This window comes from Pagrus pagrus, assembly GCF_965226575.1.
Source record: "Pagrus pagrus genome assembly, chromosome: 8".
Lineage (NCBI taxonomy): Eukaryota > Metazoa > Chordata > Actinopteri > Spariformes > Sparidae > Pagrus > Pagrus pagrus.
The window spans coordinates 29,916,766-29,934,470 of NC_140192.1; the positions used below are offsets into that span (position 1 = coordinate 29,916,766).

At 41.3% G+C, this 17,705-nt stretch overlaps 1 protein-coding gene across 3 annotated transcripts in view; it reads left to right on the forward strand.

Moving 5' to 3' along the window:
* rabl6b (RAB, member RAS oncogene family-like 6b) overlaps positions 1–17,705 on the forward strand; it is a 23,008-nt gene continuing 5,303 nt past the window's right edge. Inside the window, exons 1-14 of one of the 3 annotated variants that reach the window (XM_084360756.1) lie at positions 1–128; positions 2,068–2,178; positions 2,390–2,747; positions 2,879–3,013; positions 3,361–3,408; positions 3,613–3,642; positions 4,019–4,071; positions 4,245–4,333; positions 8,211–8,351; positions 9,468–9,573; positions 10,049–10,152; positions 10,988–11,373; positions 13,651–13,804; positions 17,362–17,565. In XM_084360756.1, coding sequence (XP_084216882.1) covers positions 2,618–2,747; positions 2,879–3,013; positions 3,361–3,408; positions 3,613–3,642; positions 4,019–4,071; positions 4,245–4,333; positions 8,211–8,351; positions 9,468–9,573; positions 10,049–10,152; positions 10,988–11,373; positions 13,651–13,804; positions 17,362–17,565 — 1,580 coding nt within the window. In that variant the 5' untranslated portion in view covers positions 1–128; positions 2,068–2,178; positions 2,390–2,617. The remainder of the gene's footprint in view (positions 129–2,067; positions 2,179–2,389; positions 2,748–2,878; positions 3,014–3,360; positions 3,409–3,612; positions 3,643–4,018; positions 4,072–4,244; positions 4,334–8,210; positions 8,352–9,467; positions 9,574–10,048; positions 10,153–10,987; positions 11,374–13,650; positions 13,805–17,361; positions 17,566–17,705) is intronic. The other 2 variants (XM_084360755.1, XM_084360757.1) reach the window with 2 other exon arrangements.

Below are 17,705 nucleotides of genomic sequence, written 5' to 3' on the forward strand. Positions count from 1 at the left end.
CGCTGGGTCCCTGTAGCTGCCTTCTTTGCAAAGGAATGTCGCGGCTACATCGCTGTCGGGATGGAGGTCTGACAGATGTTTTGAGATAAAGATGTTGGGGCTGCAATTTCTTATCTTATTAAATAACCGTGAGTATTAGTAGCTGATATCACCTGGAAGAAAACACCCACCCTAGCTGCTGTTAATGTCACTGAGCGTACAAGGGGGAAAGCTAAGCTAATATCGGCTGGATAGCTAACGTTAGCTAAAGCAGAGCCGAAGGATAACGTTACGTTTTAGTCAGGGTAGGCTGCCTCATCGCTGCTCAAAGCCTGTGTTGTTCTTGGTATACCCATAGAGTATTTTGCCTTAGGCATTGTTTCAGAAATTCAGTATAACTCTCTTTTAACCGAGCTAAGAGCTTGGTCAGCTAATGCTAGCAGGATACGGTTAAAGGGAAATTCACCACTAAAATGAATGAATACGCTGTGTTGTTATTATTACAATATTGAACGGTTCGGCTTTAAAATTGAGCAAGTTTCTCCTTAACAGAGATGAGCACAGACACGCACAGAACTGTTACTGTCATCTGAAGACTAATGTCAAAGCTGATCTTGATAGTAAATAATGTAATAGCGCCTGGGACACTGTGACAGCTCCCATTAGGATTCTACTGACACATGGAGACATGCAATGATGCTGCTGTCAGCTCATCTTTCACGAATCTCTAATATGACTCTTATAAATCTATGACTCAGTTACTGATATGTTTTTATGTCATTTGTTTTCAAAGTGTCATCTGACCACATCACCAAATACAGCTCCAGTTTGTGTGTGTCATGTACTGGTATCACATTGAATTTACAGAGCCAACCTTCCAGGAAAATTAATAACCAGCAATCTTTGAAAAACCCAGACGACCGTTTAACGTAAATAGCAGAAGTCATACAGAGAATCATGATGGGAAAATACATCCAAAATGTGTCAATTTTCTGCACCTCACAAAGATAATATAAAAAGATGTTTTTGAATGAAAATACATATGTTAGGGATAAATGATGTATCATCCCAATAAAAAAATCATCTGCCCGATATTGGAAAACTTATATTCTCGGCTATATATTGGGAATCAGTAAATTTATAGTCAGTAAATATAGCTGATAATACAAAGTCAGCTGCCGCATCTACACACTCTGATACAGTAGGTGATGGTATGCACTTTTTAAGTTGGTTAGCATCAATAGACATGGGTCATCTAAAGTGTTGGTGCAAGAATAGAAATTGTGCTTTTTGTTTGTTTTACATTAGACTTCTTGGACTGTCTGCATGTGTGTCTCCTGCAGTTCTGTGTTCACACATGTAAGCCTCTGTTTCTAATAGTTGTCTGTGAGCTTCTATGAAGCTTGTTAGTTGTCAGTGTTTTGACAGTAATCAACCTTGATCCGTGTCTCAAACTGTGCCGTGTTTGGTTCCTTGAATTTGAGGGAATTATGCCCAGAAGGTCATTGAAAGGCCTTCAATTTGATGTTTAAGAAAGTGTGGAAACCCTGGTGTTAAAACTTGAGGACTTTTTTCCTCTTCTCTGAACCCTTGTGGAACATGAAATATTCACACTGGAAACTACCACTGGTTTGACTCTGCGTGCTACAGTTATTCTCCTCTTGAGCTTTTTGGCAGGTCGCAGCCAAATTTAGAAGAGTCTTTATTTATCATACAATGTAGTGAAACTTCTCTGCATTCAACCCATGCCAGAAGAACAGTTGGCAGCCAATGTACAGCCTGGGAACCAACTGCAGATCGAAGCACTGACCATGTTTTGATGGTTGGGGAAACTGGAGCACCCAGAGGAGATCCACACCAGCACAAAGAGAACATATTAACTCTCACAGATTCAAACCCAGGACCTACTTGTTGTGAGGCAACAATGCACTTGACCAAGGCACTGGCTCAGTTCGGGAGTTGTACCCTGGGCGCAACCAATGCCCACTGCTCCCCTGAGATGGATTAAATGCAGATTACCGGTTTCACTATGTTGTACATTGTATGATATGTGACCTGAATATAGATTCTTCTTGTTCTTCTTTTCAGTGCTCACTGGGTAATTATTTTGCAGAAAAATGGATGACTGCTCTGTGACTGGAACGTAATGAAAAAACATGAGAGGCTCAACCTGGGACTAAATCAAATCTGGTCTTAATGGTATTATTTCCATCTTAGGAAAACAGTTGTCTGTGTTTTTTGGTATTTATCGACTGAAATAGCACAAATATTTTATTTATGGGTGTATTTCCTTTTAAGTCACTAGATCTGGCAGCACGTTTCTCATACCTTGTAATGAAGACATGAAACAGCATCTTTCATAAACCTTGAAAGTGAACATAACTTCTATATTCTTCTGCTTGTTCCCCAGATGATGCTCAGAACAACATGGTAGTTACCTTCACTTCTAACTGGCAAGAAAGAAGAGTCAATATTTAGTCATTTAGCATCATATTGGCTTCTAAGCATGGAGCCCTAACTTCCTCAGCCATCAGGATACACTCTTACACTTTCCCTTCAGTTGTTGTGTGAGGAATTGTCAGAGGAGTTCCATTGTACCCCAACGTGTTGCTGTAGAAGCTGTTGAAGCCTCGTCAAGATGTTTTCAGCACTTAAGAAGCTGGTGGGATCTGAGCCAGGGCAGCTCAGGGACAAGAACATTCCGGCTGGCCTGCAATCCATGAACCAAAGTCTGCAAAGACGGTTCGCCAAAGGGGTACAATATAATAGTAAGTAATGCAGTCAATCAGGTGAACAGGCTTCTGCAGACAAATACGTATGTCCCATCATTTATAGAATGTTGCTTCTCAGTCCAGTTGATTTCTGTTGAACTTCATGTACAATATCATTCCCTCTCAAGTGAAAATAGTCATCCGGGGCGATAGAAACACTGGAAAGAGTACTTTATGGCATCGACTGCAAGGCAAGAAGTTCGTGGAGGAGTACCTGCCCACTCAGGAGATCCAAGCCACGAGTATCCACTGGAATTACAAAAGTTAGTCATTGCAACTCTTGTATTAATTTGATCGTATCTCCACTGCTTTGGTTACTTTTTTATCTTGGTGAATATTTGACATCTACTGTTTGTTGATTTATTTCAGTGGCTCCATATCAAGGTAAAACGAGAAAGCGCGCATTTAGATTTAGCTTCAGCTAACCGGTTTTTAGAGTAGGTGTCCTGTATTTGTGTTAGTTGTTCCAAACAAAGACTATCACCACTACTTTTTCTGTTTGTAGTTACTGTAACCATATTAGAGTCACTTTGCAGCCTCGACATTTGAATAATATAGCTGTGCCACCCTAGAACATGAATAATGAAAATGCCCTTTCTGTTTCTCTCAGCTACTGATGATGTGGTCAAGGTAGAGGTGTGGGATGTGGTAGACAAAGGTGAGTGTTGACACACATGCCGGTTAAAGAACCAGACTTTCTACTGAGGCTTACCTCACTATAAGAAGTGACACTTTTTTCTGTCTACTGCAGTCAGCCTGCTACAGTACGTCATAACATTAAATAGATGCATGGTTGCTTGTTTGCTTTTCTGCTCTCACTGTTGATGTTGTCTTTTTTACACGTCTCTCACACTCATCTCAGGCCAAAAATATCCTCTTCCTGAAGGTGTAGGTGAGCGCTACAATAGTGTGTAGAAATTGAACTCGCCTGTGTGCCGTGGGTTTGCCCCGCCTTGTCCCACACTTATCTGAATGTCAATATACTCAAGGTTTGGCTATTCCCTGCGTGGCTGAGTTTTCTGCTGTATTTAGCTAAAGCCTGAGCGTCCGCACCGTGTGAGCGATGATTTAATGCCAGCAGTGTATATTTAAAGGATAACGTGTGTTAAAAGGCTGCAAGATGCTTTTCCATAAGAAAAGCGGCTGTGCTTCTCTGCTTGCTTTACACATAATAAACTAACGTAAAGCAACAAACTAAGCTGTAGAGTGTGAAGTATTTTCTTTTCAGCTTGTCTCAACTTAACATTTCTGATTTCTTGTCAATACAGGCAAAGGCAAGAAGCGTGGAGACAATTTGAAACTGGAGAATGAGCCCCAAGAGGTGATTATCACATGAGTTTGGGGAAAAAAGGCTATCTTTATAGTATGTGGGTCAGTGATGGTTTTGGCTAGAGAGTCGTTATATGTTGTAAATGATCAAAAATATAAGGATTATGTTTCTTTCCTGTATCCTGTTATGAATACATTTGTTTAATCTGAATATGTGTGTTGTAGTCAGATGAGGTGGCCTTGGATGCAGAGTTCCTGGATGTGTACAAGAACTGTAATGGAGTCATCATGATGTTTGACATTACCAAGCAGTGGTAAGAGTCGTCCGTCTGGTTGTTGTGCTAACACTGTTTCATCAGTGAACTCTAATGCTACAATATGCATGGACAGATAAGGTTACAGTCAGTCTGCATGCGGCTGTGAAGAGTTTCCACTGGTGGATTTTGTTCAGCTTCAAAGGCAGAAACCTTAAAACACATTTCAACATTGCTATTTTTGGCATCATTTGTGAGGGCATGAATAGATTTTTTTTCGTAGTAACTGTAGTCGTGACACTTTATGTTTGTATATATGCCGGTCTCTCAGCTGTACATTAGAAAAAAACTCCTAGGTCAGCGGATACAGTAATGAGCATCAGTCTTGTAATATTCTGTGTTTTGTTTTTTGTTTTTTTGTCAACAAATCACACAAAATCACCAAAACCAACAATTAAGTATTCTACCACCAAGTACTGTGTGTGTATCGAAGCCTGATAGGTCTTATTCCTCTGTGTCATAGAGCTCCATTGTTGTTGTAAAAAAACACACACTAGTTTATTTGAACTGAATCTCACTGACATTGTCCCGCTGCTCCAAATACTCACTAAATCCACAACTGTGGATTAATCCACAGCTGAAAATAGTCCCTAACAAATGCACTATTCCCTGCTGTTTGACTAAAGTTTGATTTAAACCTACAGTGACCTGCTGTGTAGGCAATCCTATAGTACAGGGCTGTTCAAGTAAAATTCAAAGAGGTTCAGTTAGAGAAAATGTCCTCAAGTGAAGGTCTAGTACCTCATGCTGTCTAACTTGCATTACGACTCAGTGTCATACACAGTGTATTGAAGTAGACTAGCAGATGTATCAACATCTGTATGTTGTCAACCACTGATTAAATTAAATGTATCAGAATCAGAAATACTTTATTGATCCCCGAGGGGAAATTGCTTACGTTACAGCTGCTCCCATCAAAGTTCAGAATATGCAGAAAATAATTATAATATCTATATATAAACAAGAACAACAAAAATACAAGAACTGTACACTCCACTAGAATAAATATACATATATACAGAGCAATAAATGATGCCAAAGTTGAAAACACATTTGCCATTGCACACTGTTTGTCTTAAATTGCGAATTAGAGAGAAAAAAAGCGTCCAGAGTGAATGACCTCAGCCGTCTCAGAAAATAGAGACGACTCTCTCCGTTCCTGTAGAGGGCGCTAGTGTTCTTAACCCAGTCCAGTTTATTATCAATGTGGACCCCCAGATACTTATAATCGTCCACAATGTCCACACTGACCCCCTGAATGGAAACAGGGGTCAACAGCACCTTGGTCCTCCTCAGGTCCAGAACCAGTTCCTTGGTCTTTGTCACATTGAGCTGTAGATGATTTCACTCACACCATGTGACAAAGTTGTCCACAGTAGTCCTGTACTCATCCTCAGCACCTTGACTGATACATCTAACTATTGCTGAGTCATCCGAGAACTTCTGGAGATGACAGGTCTCTGTGCAGTAGTTGAAGTCTATGGTGTAGAGGGTGAAGATGAAGGGAGAGAGGACAGTCCCCTGTGGGGCTTCGGTGTTGCTGACCACTCTATCTGATACACAGTGTTGTAAGTGCACATACTGTGGTCTGCCTGTCAGATAGTCAATAATCCAGGTCACAAGGGGGGAATCCGCCTGCATCACTGTCAGCTTCTCACCCAGTAGAGCCGGACGGATGGTGTTGAATGCACTGGAGAAGTCAAAAAGCATGACTCTCACAGTGCTCGCTGGTTTGTCCAGGTGGGCGCAGACATGGTTGAGCAGGTAGATGATGGCATCCTCAACCCCAAGTTTGGGCTGATAGGCGAACTGTAGGAGGTCCAAGAGTGGTTTGACCAAGGGCTGGAGCTACTCCAAGACGAGTCTCTCCAGGGTCTTCATGATGTGGGAGGTCAGTGCCACAGGTCTGTAGTCCTCGAAGCCACAGGGACGCGTCGTCTTCGACACAGGGACAAGGCAGGAAGTCTTCCCTCTGTAGACTCAGGCTCATGCTGAAGACATGGTGAAGTACTCCACATACCTGGGGGGCACAGGCTTTGAGCACCTTGGGGCTGACACCATCAGGACCCACAGTCTTGCCCGAGTGGAGTCTCACCAGCTGTCTCCTAACATGGTCAGCTGTGATGCTCACTGAAGAGGTGACAGGTAGGGGAGGGGGAGGTGTAGAGTCATCTGGTTGTAGTGTGTAGTGAGTTTGGAGACCAGGGGAGGAGGAGTGGGGGGGGATCTCACAGGAGGATGAAAGGCTGTGAGGAGGAGGAGGGGGTGGAGAAGGTGGTAGTTGGTAGACAACAATGGGATTGATGGTGGTGTTATCAGGGGGTGCAGGGGTCTCAGTATCAAATCTGTTAAAAAACAGATTGAGTTTGTTGGCATGGTCCATGCTGCTTTCAACTCCTCTATTGCCAGCGGACCTGAATCCAGTGATGTTCCTCATTCCTCTCCAGACCTCTCTTATGTTGTTCTGCTGAAGTTTCCGCTCCAGCTTCCTCCTGTAGTTTTCTTTACCCTCCCTGATCTTCACCTTTAGGTGTCCCTGTATTGTTCTCACCTCCTCCCTGTTACGGGTCTGAAAGCCCTCTTCTTTTCATTGAGGATTTGATGTCCTTTGTTACCCACGGCTTGTTATTTGGGTAACAATGCACAGTCTCAGCTGGAACAGTGGAGTCTACACAAAAGTTGATATAGTCCGTGATGCACTCTGTGAACCCATCAATGTCCTCTCCATGCGGCTCACAAAGTGACTGCCAGTCAGTGACCTCAAAACATCCCTGAAGTGTCTCATAAGCTTCCCTGACCATCTCCTCACTGTCCTTGTGGTCACAGGCTGGCTCTTCATCAGAGGCACATAACAGGGGTTGAGGTGCACCAGGTTGTGGTCTGATCTACCCAGTGGGGGGAAGGGAGAGGAGCTGTATGCATCCTTCACGTTTGAAGTTGGGCAGTGCTGTACCCATGGTGACGTGGTTGAAGTCATCTGAGATAGCAATGAATGCACTCGGGTGTTGAGTCTGTAACTGGGCTAATGGCAAACAGTTTAATGTCTGGGCCACAGATGCACTCTTTGACGGTAATATGAGCAGGACTGCACCACCTGTTGTTAACTAGAACGGCAATCCCCTTTTCTTTATGCTTACCGCTCCCGGTGCAGTCCCCATAGCCCTCAATGGAAACGATCGTCGAGAATGTCCTTGTGCAGCCATGTCTGCGTAAAGCACATTAAACTACACTCTCGGTACTCCCTCTGACTCCTGGCTTGCGCCGTTAGCTCCTCCATCTTGTTAGCTAGCGATCTCATGTTACCCATATTGAGAGAGGGGACACTCGGCATTGACCTCCAGTTCAATGTGAAAAATGACAATACTGTTGATATATTGTATCATTTTATATATTGTTTTTTTTTATTACTGTCTTTTATAATGCTGCAGTAACCCGGTGCTTGCAGCAAAATATTATTTTTGCATTTTTGATGTATAATTGTACCTGTAAGTATTAGGGGGGTCATGATTTCAGTTCTAAATCGAATATTGATCAAAATAGGATTTCAGTTTCGTTGATAGAATTCAAAAGCAAGTCAAGCTGCTGTTGTGAAATACCCCTATCTTTTTAAATGTAAATGACAGTTGTCAGGGCATACAACCAATGACCTGTTGATCTTTAGAGATCAACATGTGATAGTCTAACAATGCCATAGCTGTCAGTGCTGAAAAAAGTGTCAATCTAGAATTTGGAGAATTGTGACACCTGTAGTTATTGTCTTAGAAAACTAATGCAAGAGAATTAATTTCAACCTCCATTTAACAGAATTTTTAAGCTCCTTTTAAGTTTTCTTCAGCCACCCATGATTAACACTTTGTTCCGATTTTGTCAACTGCAGGACTTTTAACTACATCCTGAGGGAACTGCCCAAAGTACCCACCCATGTGCCAGTGTGTGTGTTGGGAAACCACAGGGACATGGGCGAGCATCGCGTCATACTTCCTGATGATATAAGAGACCTGATTGCTGGACTTAACAGGTAGATCAGCACTTAGGTAAATGGTCAAATGATAAGACTCTCACTGTGATGGAAGCTGATGTGATGTAGATTCAAGATACTTTATTGTCATTGTACTACTGTGCAAAACAACAACACAATAAAAATACCATAAGAAGTATCATTGAGGCATTATGATGGATCCCACTCACGTTCTCACAAGACCCACACTACTCCACCTCTGATTGGTTGGCTTTTTTCATTGTGTTCTCTATGCTTGACTCAAACTTACACAGTCTGCAGTTTATTTAGCCGTAGTTTTGCAGGTAAACACATCGACCTCTTTGGTCTCTCGTCTTCTGCTTCTGTTGGGATCACTCATCCTTCGGAGCCACACTTTACTGTCCATGTGTCTCTGAGCTTGTCAGTAGAGTGAGCAGGCGGGTGTCGCTTGGCTACCTTGCCGCTACTCCACCACCTGGCCTGTGAAAAATTAAATGAAATTAAAAATATAAAATATAGAAAATAATCAAATATACTACGACACTAAGCTATGGCTCTGCTGCCTGGTGATTAGTCCAGTCCTCACAACTTACTGTACTACGCGGCTCTGGCTATATAATGTTAACACAAGCCTATAAGCAATAGTCAATAGTCAATATCAATCTATTGCTTTTAATCTTGTAGCCTATTAGTCCTGACGTGTAGCTAAATGTTGACTGAGAGACCAGATAATCAGTCTTTTATTTATTTATTTTTTTATTATTGAGCATCCGTGAGGGGGAGGGGTGAAGCGCATATGTACATACAGTAGGGGGCGGGGGAGTTAAAGATGACTATGGTGCAGCAACTTAGACTATGGCGGGCTGCCAGAGTCTCGTTAAATAATGGGGAACACTGATTCTTCACTCACAGGTGTGTTAATTGACCTAGATACGAAGCATCCACAGTGCAAAATAATGTAACATTAGTCTAGAGATAAAACGCAAATTCTCTACTCCTCCGTTCTTCTCTTTTCCTCCCATCTCCTCCTCTCCTCTCCTCTCCTCTCCTCCAATACAAAAAAATTAATAAACAACTACTAAACAACCCTACAAATGTACTGCATGTGTTAGAAATATGTCATGAAAGATAACTAGTAATTCTTGTGTTTTACAGACCAATGGGATCATCTTACATCCACTATGCTGAATCCTCAATGAAGAATGGGTTTGGCTTGAAATATCTGCACAGGTTTTTCAACATCCCCTTCTTGCAGCTACAGGTGAGTGTTTAACCTTCATATCATCATCAATACTATCAGAATTACAACCGCTGTTTGAAACAGAATGTGATAATTTCTTATGATTCTTGTGATAATCGTTTTTGACATATACTCTATTAAAATTTTGTAAAAATACAAACTCAATGTATTTTTACATTGAGTTTTACCTCATGAATTTCATTGATTTATGTAGATATATGCTTATTCTCAATTTAATGGCAACAGTTTCAAATTAATTGGGACAGGGGCAACAAATGATGTTGTCGGATGCTCCAAAAACACCTGTTTGGAACATTCCACAGGTGAACAGGTTCATAGTATCATCATTGGTTATGAAAGAGGCGTTGTCAAAAGGCTGAGTCTTTCACAAGCAAGGATTGGGCGACCACTTTGTAAAGTGTGTGTGTGTGTGTGTGTGTGTGTGTGTGTGTGTGTGCGCGCGTCTGCCTGTCTGCCTGTCTGTGTCTGTGTGCAGAGAGAGACGCTCCTGAGGCAGCTGGAGACCAACCAGCTGGACATGGATGCCACCCTGGAGGAACTCTGCGTCCAGCAGGAGACTGAAGATCAAAACTATGAAATGTACTGTCTGCTTTTTTTTTTCTTCCTTTCAGATAGCTATTGCACAGAGCCCTTAGAGGGACAGTTTTCTTGTGCAGATAGTCTACCCTGTGCACATGGTATATGTGCAGAGGCTGGGAACACACTACAGACCGTGGCTGTGCTTCCGTCAAGCTGTGAAATTTTACACAGATTTGTGAAATGTGGTACCATTTGGGTACATTTCCTTTAGCTTAGTTGTCATTCTTATGGTGAACATAAACACTTTTTTCAGGACAGGAAATTGTGGTTCTTGTGTCAGCAAATTTTGTCTGTATTTTGTCAGAAGACACAGCAATTCAAACATTAAAGGTGATATTGTAGAGAGTCAATTACAATGGAAAAAAGTGATTTCTGCTCACATTTCTTACCTAATATTAGCCCAATATTACATGATGATCCACAGCTGTGCTGGAGGTGTGTTCCCAAATTACATGCAACAGCTTACCAACTTAAGTTCACAATGAGTTAGCAAAATTATACAATATCTATAATGATGTGAGTGTAAAGAGTCACATTTTAAGAAGTACAAATGCACATTGGTCTGGACAGTTAATGTTGGGCAAGCCAAATAATTTAAGAAACCAAGAAAACTTCCATTACTATTTATTGCAAATATCTTGTTATAGTAATGAGTTATCTTCTGATAAACAGATTTGTGAAGTTGTTTTCCAAGTGTTCTGTGTTTCTTTGTGTCGCTGATAATAGCATTTTTTGGGGTGATTATAGCACCAGTCGACATCAGGGCAATTGAAATATTCATGATGACTCGGATATCATTTTAGTTTATTAACCAGCCTTGTTGTGATTTCTGCAGTTTCCTTGAGAACTTGGAGTCTCGCAGTAAGGGCTATGGTTCTCCTGGTCCAGCCAACGGTCAGAGTCCCTCCTCGGGCTCCCAGTCCCCCATTGTCCCACCCAGTGGAGCCTCCACAGGCAGCTCTAGCCCCAGCACCCCTCAACCCCCTATTCCCTCCCAGGTGCTCCCACAGTCGCCATCTGTGTCTGCCTCTTCCCCTCCACCTCCCCCGCCAGTGGTGAGCGTTGCAGCTTCACCAACTGTTGAGTCAAAGCCATCAGCCCAGTCGCCGGAACACCTTCAGTCCTCGGCTGCATCTGGGGCTTTGGCCCCCCAGAAACGCAGCTTCATCTCCCGCTGGTTTGGTTCTCCTCCTGCGTCTGAGGCTACTGCTGTTCCACCAGGTGAGATTCTACACATTACTCAAGCAGTAAAAGACCATCACCAGGCCGCATGACCTCTTCTTCCTAAACCTGGAATAGCATGACTCTGTCACCACAGTTTAAAAGCCATACATCTTGATGTGTGGTTTATATACTTGCTATAGTGGACCCTCACCCCAATGAGCAGCAGATAAAGCAATATCAAGAGTTGTTCAGTCGACAACAGAATATTGGTCTGTGTGACCACCAGCCAATTACAGCTGTTGGTTGAGAGCGCTGGGTTGAAGCGCTTGTGCAATGAGAGAAAAAAAAAATGCTGCATGTTGGTTTTTATTGAAATTAGCTAACGCTATGGTAACAGAGGGATGGCTACACAGCCAATAAGCTTACACCGTGTAGGGGGATAAAAGAAGGAAAAGGCGTTGGGCACAGCTCTGCTGCATACGCTTGCTCGTCATTGGGAGCAACTCAAAAAAGAGGCTTGCCCTCAGAAAGAAATGTCATGTAGAAATGGTTCCTTACCAAGTCAGACTGATTGACTATGCAAACTCCTTTTGTACTTCTGAACTTGAACTTTGATTGTCTATATCCCAGTCTTGTCTTGTCAAGGTTGCAACAACACAAAGTTCAATACACAGAGAGATATTAAAAAAATATGTTTTTTTTATTTTTTATTATTATCTCTCTTAATCACCCTCATTTCCTTAGCTCAAAGAAAATTAAATCAGTCTGATAAACAATGAAACATGAGCCAAGTTTTCATCGTTTGTAGATCAGTCTGTATTTTAGACTATAGTTTCTCCGTGGCAGTGTTGTAAAAAAAGTTCAAAAACAAACTTATAAGATAAGAAGAATAACCAACAATATAAAAACAGTAACAAAACACACAACCACAATAATAATCAGGTGAACAGTCTCCACTCCGCCACATTTTCATGCAGTTGGCATGAATGAAATGATCACTATATAGCAAAGCCCTCTACATAAGGTATTTGAGCAAATACAATTTAAGATCAACTCAACGCCTTGCCTTACCGTGCACACGATAAGGCTTAAAAAAGGTAAGTATATTGGCAGCAGAATTCGATCTAATGATGAACTTGATCGAAATGTATTCAAGTATTCACTGTGAGAGAAGGGGACGAGCCTTCCTGATGCTTACAATGGTTATTAATTAAGTCTTCAAGAGGAAGATTAGTTTTAAAATCCATTAGCGATGTAGCCTGTAAGAGAACAGAAAACACTCCTTCATATTATTTAACTCTTCAGTTCAAAGCCGGTGACGACACTCTTGTACACCAGGTGCCAAGTATTCAATTAGCATGTGGCTCTTTCTGTAAATAGGTTAGGTCATGTTTGAATGAAGCCTTAAGGAGCATAAACTACCTTTGTCTGAATTACAAGAAGCCATAAAAGATACCTGAAGCCAGCAATGTTGTTTTATATATAAACAGTAAATTGTTTGCCATTTCTTAAAAGGGCTTTAGAATAACATTAAAACAATCATTATTATGTCTATCATGTAATTTATAAAAGCTTTCAATGAGAGCCGGGTAATAATTCTTTGTGTGATTTATCATCTCTCCGTATAATCTCCTTGAGACAATTCTCACAATAAGAAATCCTACCTGATGGGTCTCAAGTCTAAATTAATGACATTGTAACTAGAGTTATCAGTGTTATATCTGAAATAATGTTGAGAACATGTGTCTTTGAGTTTGTTCTTCTAAAACACTTTTACTGTAGTGAATGTCACAACATTTATCATTGCTGTTGAGATAATGATGCAAGTAGCACTCATTTTTTTCAATATTACTCACTGTGACATGATTCAGCATGACTCAGCCAAATAGAAATATTGCTACTATGAAGTTGATGGCTATGTAAGGAGGATGCAGGATGCAGGATGCTTTCTTTTTATGATCTCCTCTATAGCAGTTAGGGGGTCAGCTGATAGTTGTTGTTGGTTTTCTGATCAAAACTGTGTAATTCTAAATAGTGAATCTTATTTTTCATACAATATCTTGAATGGATTATTCAGTCGTAACTAAACTCCACAGCAAGTAGTCACAAGACTCACACTTAGCAGCTGAGATATGCAGAGCTTTAAATGATCACAGGACCTGCTGAGTTTGGAATGTCATGTGATTTTACTGTTTCATTGGAGTTTTTGTGTCATGAACAAGGCAACACATGGCAGTGCTGTGATGGGAGCTTTCTAATGTTTGATTGCAGATTTGAATAAAGTGAATGTATTAGAAAGGTACTCACATAAATCTGGCTCTATGTTGTCTTCAGAGGGCGCGCCTGCACCAGTGTGTCCTGCTAAGGTGCAGAGTGTGGATGATTTTGTACCAGATGAGGGACTGGATAAAAGCTTCCTGGAGGACAGCCTGCCCTCGAAGACCAAGGTGCCTCAGCGCGCACCAGCTCCAGCTGTAGACAGTGACAGGTGAGATGTTTATGAAATCTCTTGAGTTGGTTTGTTCTTCCATGGGACAAAGTCAGTATTTGTTGATATTGTTGATTTTTCTACATAAACCTAAATTAGCCATAATGTGGATTGGGGTTGGGCCGTTAGGGTTAGGTGTCCCTTTCACTACAGTCATGAAAAAAATCTGCTGCACAATGAGCACATGTAAGTAATAAATGCCTTAAGGATGTGTGTCCAGCAGTGCCACTGTCTGTGTGATTGAAGATGCTATGAAAGTTATGACAGAACCTTTTTGTAAATAATGTAATGTGTCAAAAATGACAATTTATTAGTAGACAAATAGTCTTTGGAAGCACTCATACTCATTTGTCACGGGAGAGCCTCTCCCCTGGGAGAAGTTTCCTGCTTGTCCTCCGGTGCTTAGTGGTGCTTATACCAGGGACTGAGACCTGTAGTTTCCCCAGTAAACACATCACCCTACCAGCCATTCGGTAGCATTTTGAATGACAAGGGAGAGCCAGCAAATCTTGAGGCTGTCTGCAAGATTTGCATGAAGATGACAGCCAGAGATGGTTGTATAATTCAAATCTATGTGCTTATCTCAGAATTAATCACCAGCTAACAATGCTGCAAGGATGAACTTGTCAAATTCACAGGCCTCAGCTAATGCTGCAGAACATGTATCATATTTTTGTCTTGGTATGAAAATAATAATACTGTTACTTTTAATACTACTATTAATACTATCAATATTATCAAAATAATAATCTTTATTTGTATGGTACCTTTTTATACGAGAAATGCAGTTCAAAATGCTTTACAACACATAAATTACATACAGTAAGTGCTTCACATAAAAAGAAGAGTGCTATGATTTGAAGCCAATTTTTATAGTGGCCAGACCATGTAATTACATCATCAAGTGATGCACTGTGGCCAAAAAAGACTTTTTCCCATAAGCTAACATTGTGAAAGCAGCGTCTGTAAAATGTTGGATAATTTATTTATGTTTTAGCGTCAGAACCCCCTCAAAATGACTTGTTTGACTGTCATAACTTGAGTCCAATAAAATTTAGAAAGTCTAGAAGAGCCGCAACGCTAGGGCTGCACGATAAATCGAATTATCATCGTCATCGCAATATGAACATGTGCGATAAACACATCGCAAAAGACTGCCTGACATGCGATGAATAAGAAAAATCATTTTGTTTACATGCAGCATGCATGCACCGTGAGCATGCTAACATTTAGCCTATCAGACGGAGCCCTGAATACAAGGGCCAATCAGATGAAGCCCCAGCTAGCCGTTAGCTACCCTGACAAAATTAATCGGCATCAGTTTGGTGGTGATTGCCAGGTTATGATGGCTGAGGAAGGAGAGAAAAACGATGAAAATGGTCGACGAAGAACAGCACTTCTGCTATATGGAGTTATTTTGGATTCAGGAGAGACGACGTTGTAACTTGGGCTGGTGAAGGGGAAGGTGATGGTCCACTTTAGTGCGGCAACGGCGGGTAGCTCCGGTTACTCAAGAGACGGCAGGCAACATTGGGGGTCCCGCACGGCACTTTTATTCATAACATTGACCATGCCATGCCAGGTCTCTAAGGCACTAATGTTACAGACATCCGTGCAAACGAACACACCGAGGTTCTTCTACCGACAGTTTACAAAATAAAAAAAGTTATATCGTCATCGCAATATTGAACAGTGTTATCGCACATCGCAGATTTTCCTTATATCGTGCAGGCCTACCGCACGCTTAAATTATTTTATCCCCATTCAAGTAAGATGGACGCTAAACTTGAAGTTAGCCGGCTCAGTCGGCGAAAGTCTCTAGTGCGCACGCTCTAAGGGCCCCACAACACAGAAGATCCAGGTATTTTTATTTGCCAGGAAGTCGAACCATTTTGGCTTCATGCACCACTAAGCAACTTTCATAGGAATGAACGGGGCTCCGCCTCAAGGGCTGTGTCCAGGTTTTAATGTAACGTCCTTGGTGCAGGCACCTTCGGGCGGAAAATGGTATAGCAGCAATTAGCAGCTACAATGTGATATTTAATCAGCTGGTGGCAATACCATATACCGCAGGAACATTTGGGGAAGGTTTAACGGTATCAAAAATTGGATACTGCCCAACTCTAATGCAGATTAGAAACAAAGCTTTATTCATTGTATTCTTTCCAACAACAGCATGTGTTAAGTTAAAACTAGCTTTGATTGGATCTGTTATAATAGAGAAGCTATATTTAACAGTGTTGGCTTTTAACCCTGTATACAGTAAGTAGTTGGATAATATGTATTGGCCACTTCAGGGCTCCTATTATGATGGCACTCGACGGCGTATTATGCGGGTTCATGTAAACGAAAACGTTTTTGAAAACGATCTTGCGTGTACGACGTTATTTTTGAAAACAGAGGGGGAGAAATATTCGTTTCTGTAAATACCCGGCTATGTGTAAATGTGGTCTGACACCTGTCTTCTAGCTGCTTCTAATTCATTGCAGTCTTGGTTTTTGGTGGTTTTTGTTGACTCTTGACCATCCTGACCAGTTTTCTGTCAGCAGCAGGTGATGGGCCCAAAAAAATCAACAGCTGTCATCAATCAGAATCAGTCAGTAGAAGTTAAGAGGCCATGCTACAAAGGACATTTGTTTGATTCACACAACTTTCTATAATCACCAAAATTGACCGTTCAAGTTACTATATGTATATTTTTGATCCAGCAGATTTGGTCACATTTTCAGAAGACCTAGAATAAATTCATTATTGAACCAAAGTAGTTTGTGTTCCACTCATTCCATCACAGAAACATGAGAGCTGTAGAAATCATTGGAACTGAAGACTGCCATGACATACATGTTCTTTACAAGTGCATATAAACTTTTGACCACGACTGTACACAAAGAAATGGTACATGAATAACACCACTCTTAAATATCAGCCATCTCTTTTCAAAGACTCAGCTGTAATCACTATTTATCATTACTGAAATAAACATGCAATCCACATACTGTGCAAATAAAATAAAGTTAGGTTCTTAAAACATATCACATGTTAGCTACAAGCATAGGCCACAAGCATAATATGGATGGGGAAGATATGACATTATTAGCAGTTGTCATCTTAGCCAAAATAACCACAGGTAAGTAAAATTAACATTCAGTACGCTTCATTACAAACTGAAAACCACTCAAGAAGAGCTTAGTCTGCTGCAACAATAGCCATATATAAAGAGTCCAAACTTACACTGTCTCTGACTTCTGTACATGGGACCTTTGTGATGAAAAGGTAAACACACGGTGCGTTGAGGTCTCTGGGAGTTAAAACGTTTAACTTTACGCAACTGACGTAGCAGTCAACTATATACAATATGGTCCACACAGTCTCTGTAACGTGAGGAATTCACAACAAGCTGAATTATATCCATTTAAAGATGTGCATATGTACATTTGATGTCACTGAGGTCCTAGTTTTCACTACCCCAGCTGTTACAGCAGCCCACAATAGCAGACTAACACTCTCTCAATGAGTAAAGGTAAAAAGACAGTTTTACTTGTCTTTCTCTTTCCCAGTGATGGCGAAGGCAGAGGAAACCCCATGGTGTCAGGTTTCCTGGATGAGCTTGATCCTGATGACACTGAGCCCAGCCTTCCCCAGCCTAAGACCCTGCCCCCCAGCAAAGATATCGCTCTGACCAGTGATGAAGAAGAGGGAGTACCAGCAGCCCCCACTATCACACAAGACCAAGACCTGGACAGTGAAGCTGAGCTGAAAGCGTAAGTCCTTTCTCCAAATGGGATGACTTTAAAACCTTAAACCCCCAGAATTTAGCTCTTCATAGAATCTAATATAAATACATATGCATTCATACAGGAAAACAGGGGGCATTTAATGATTTGGTGAGTCTGGAAATGAT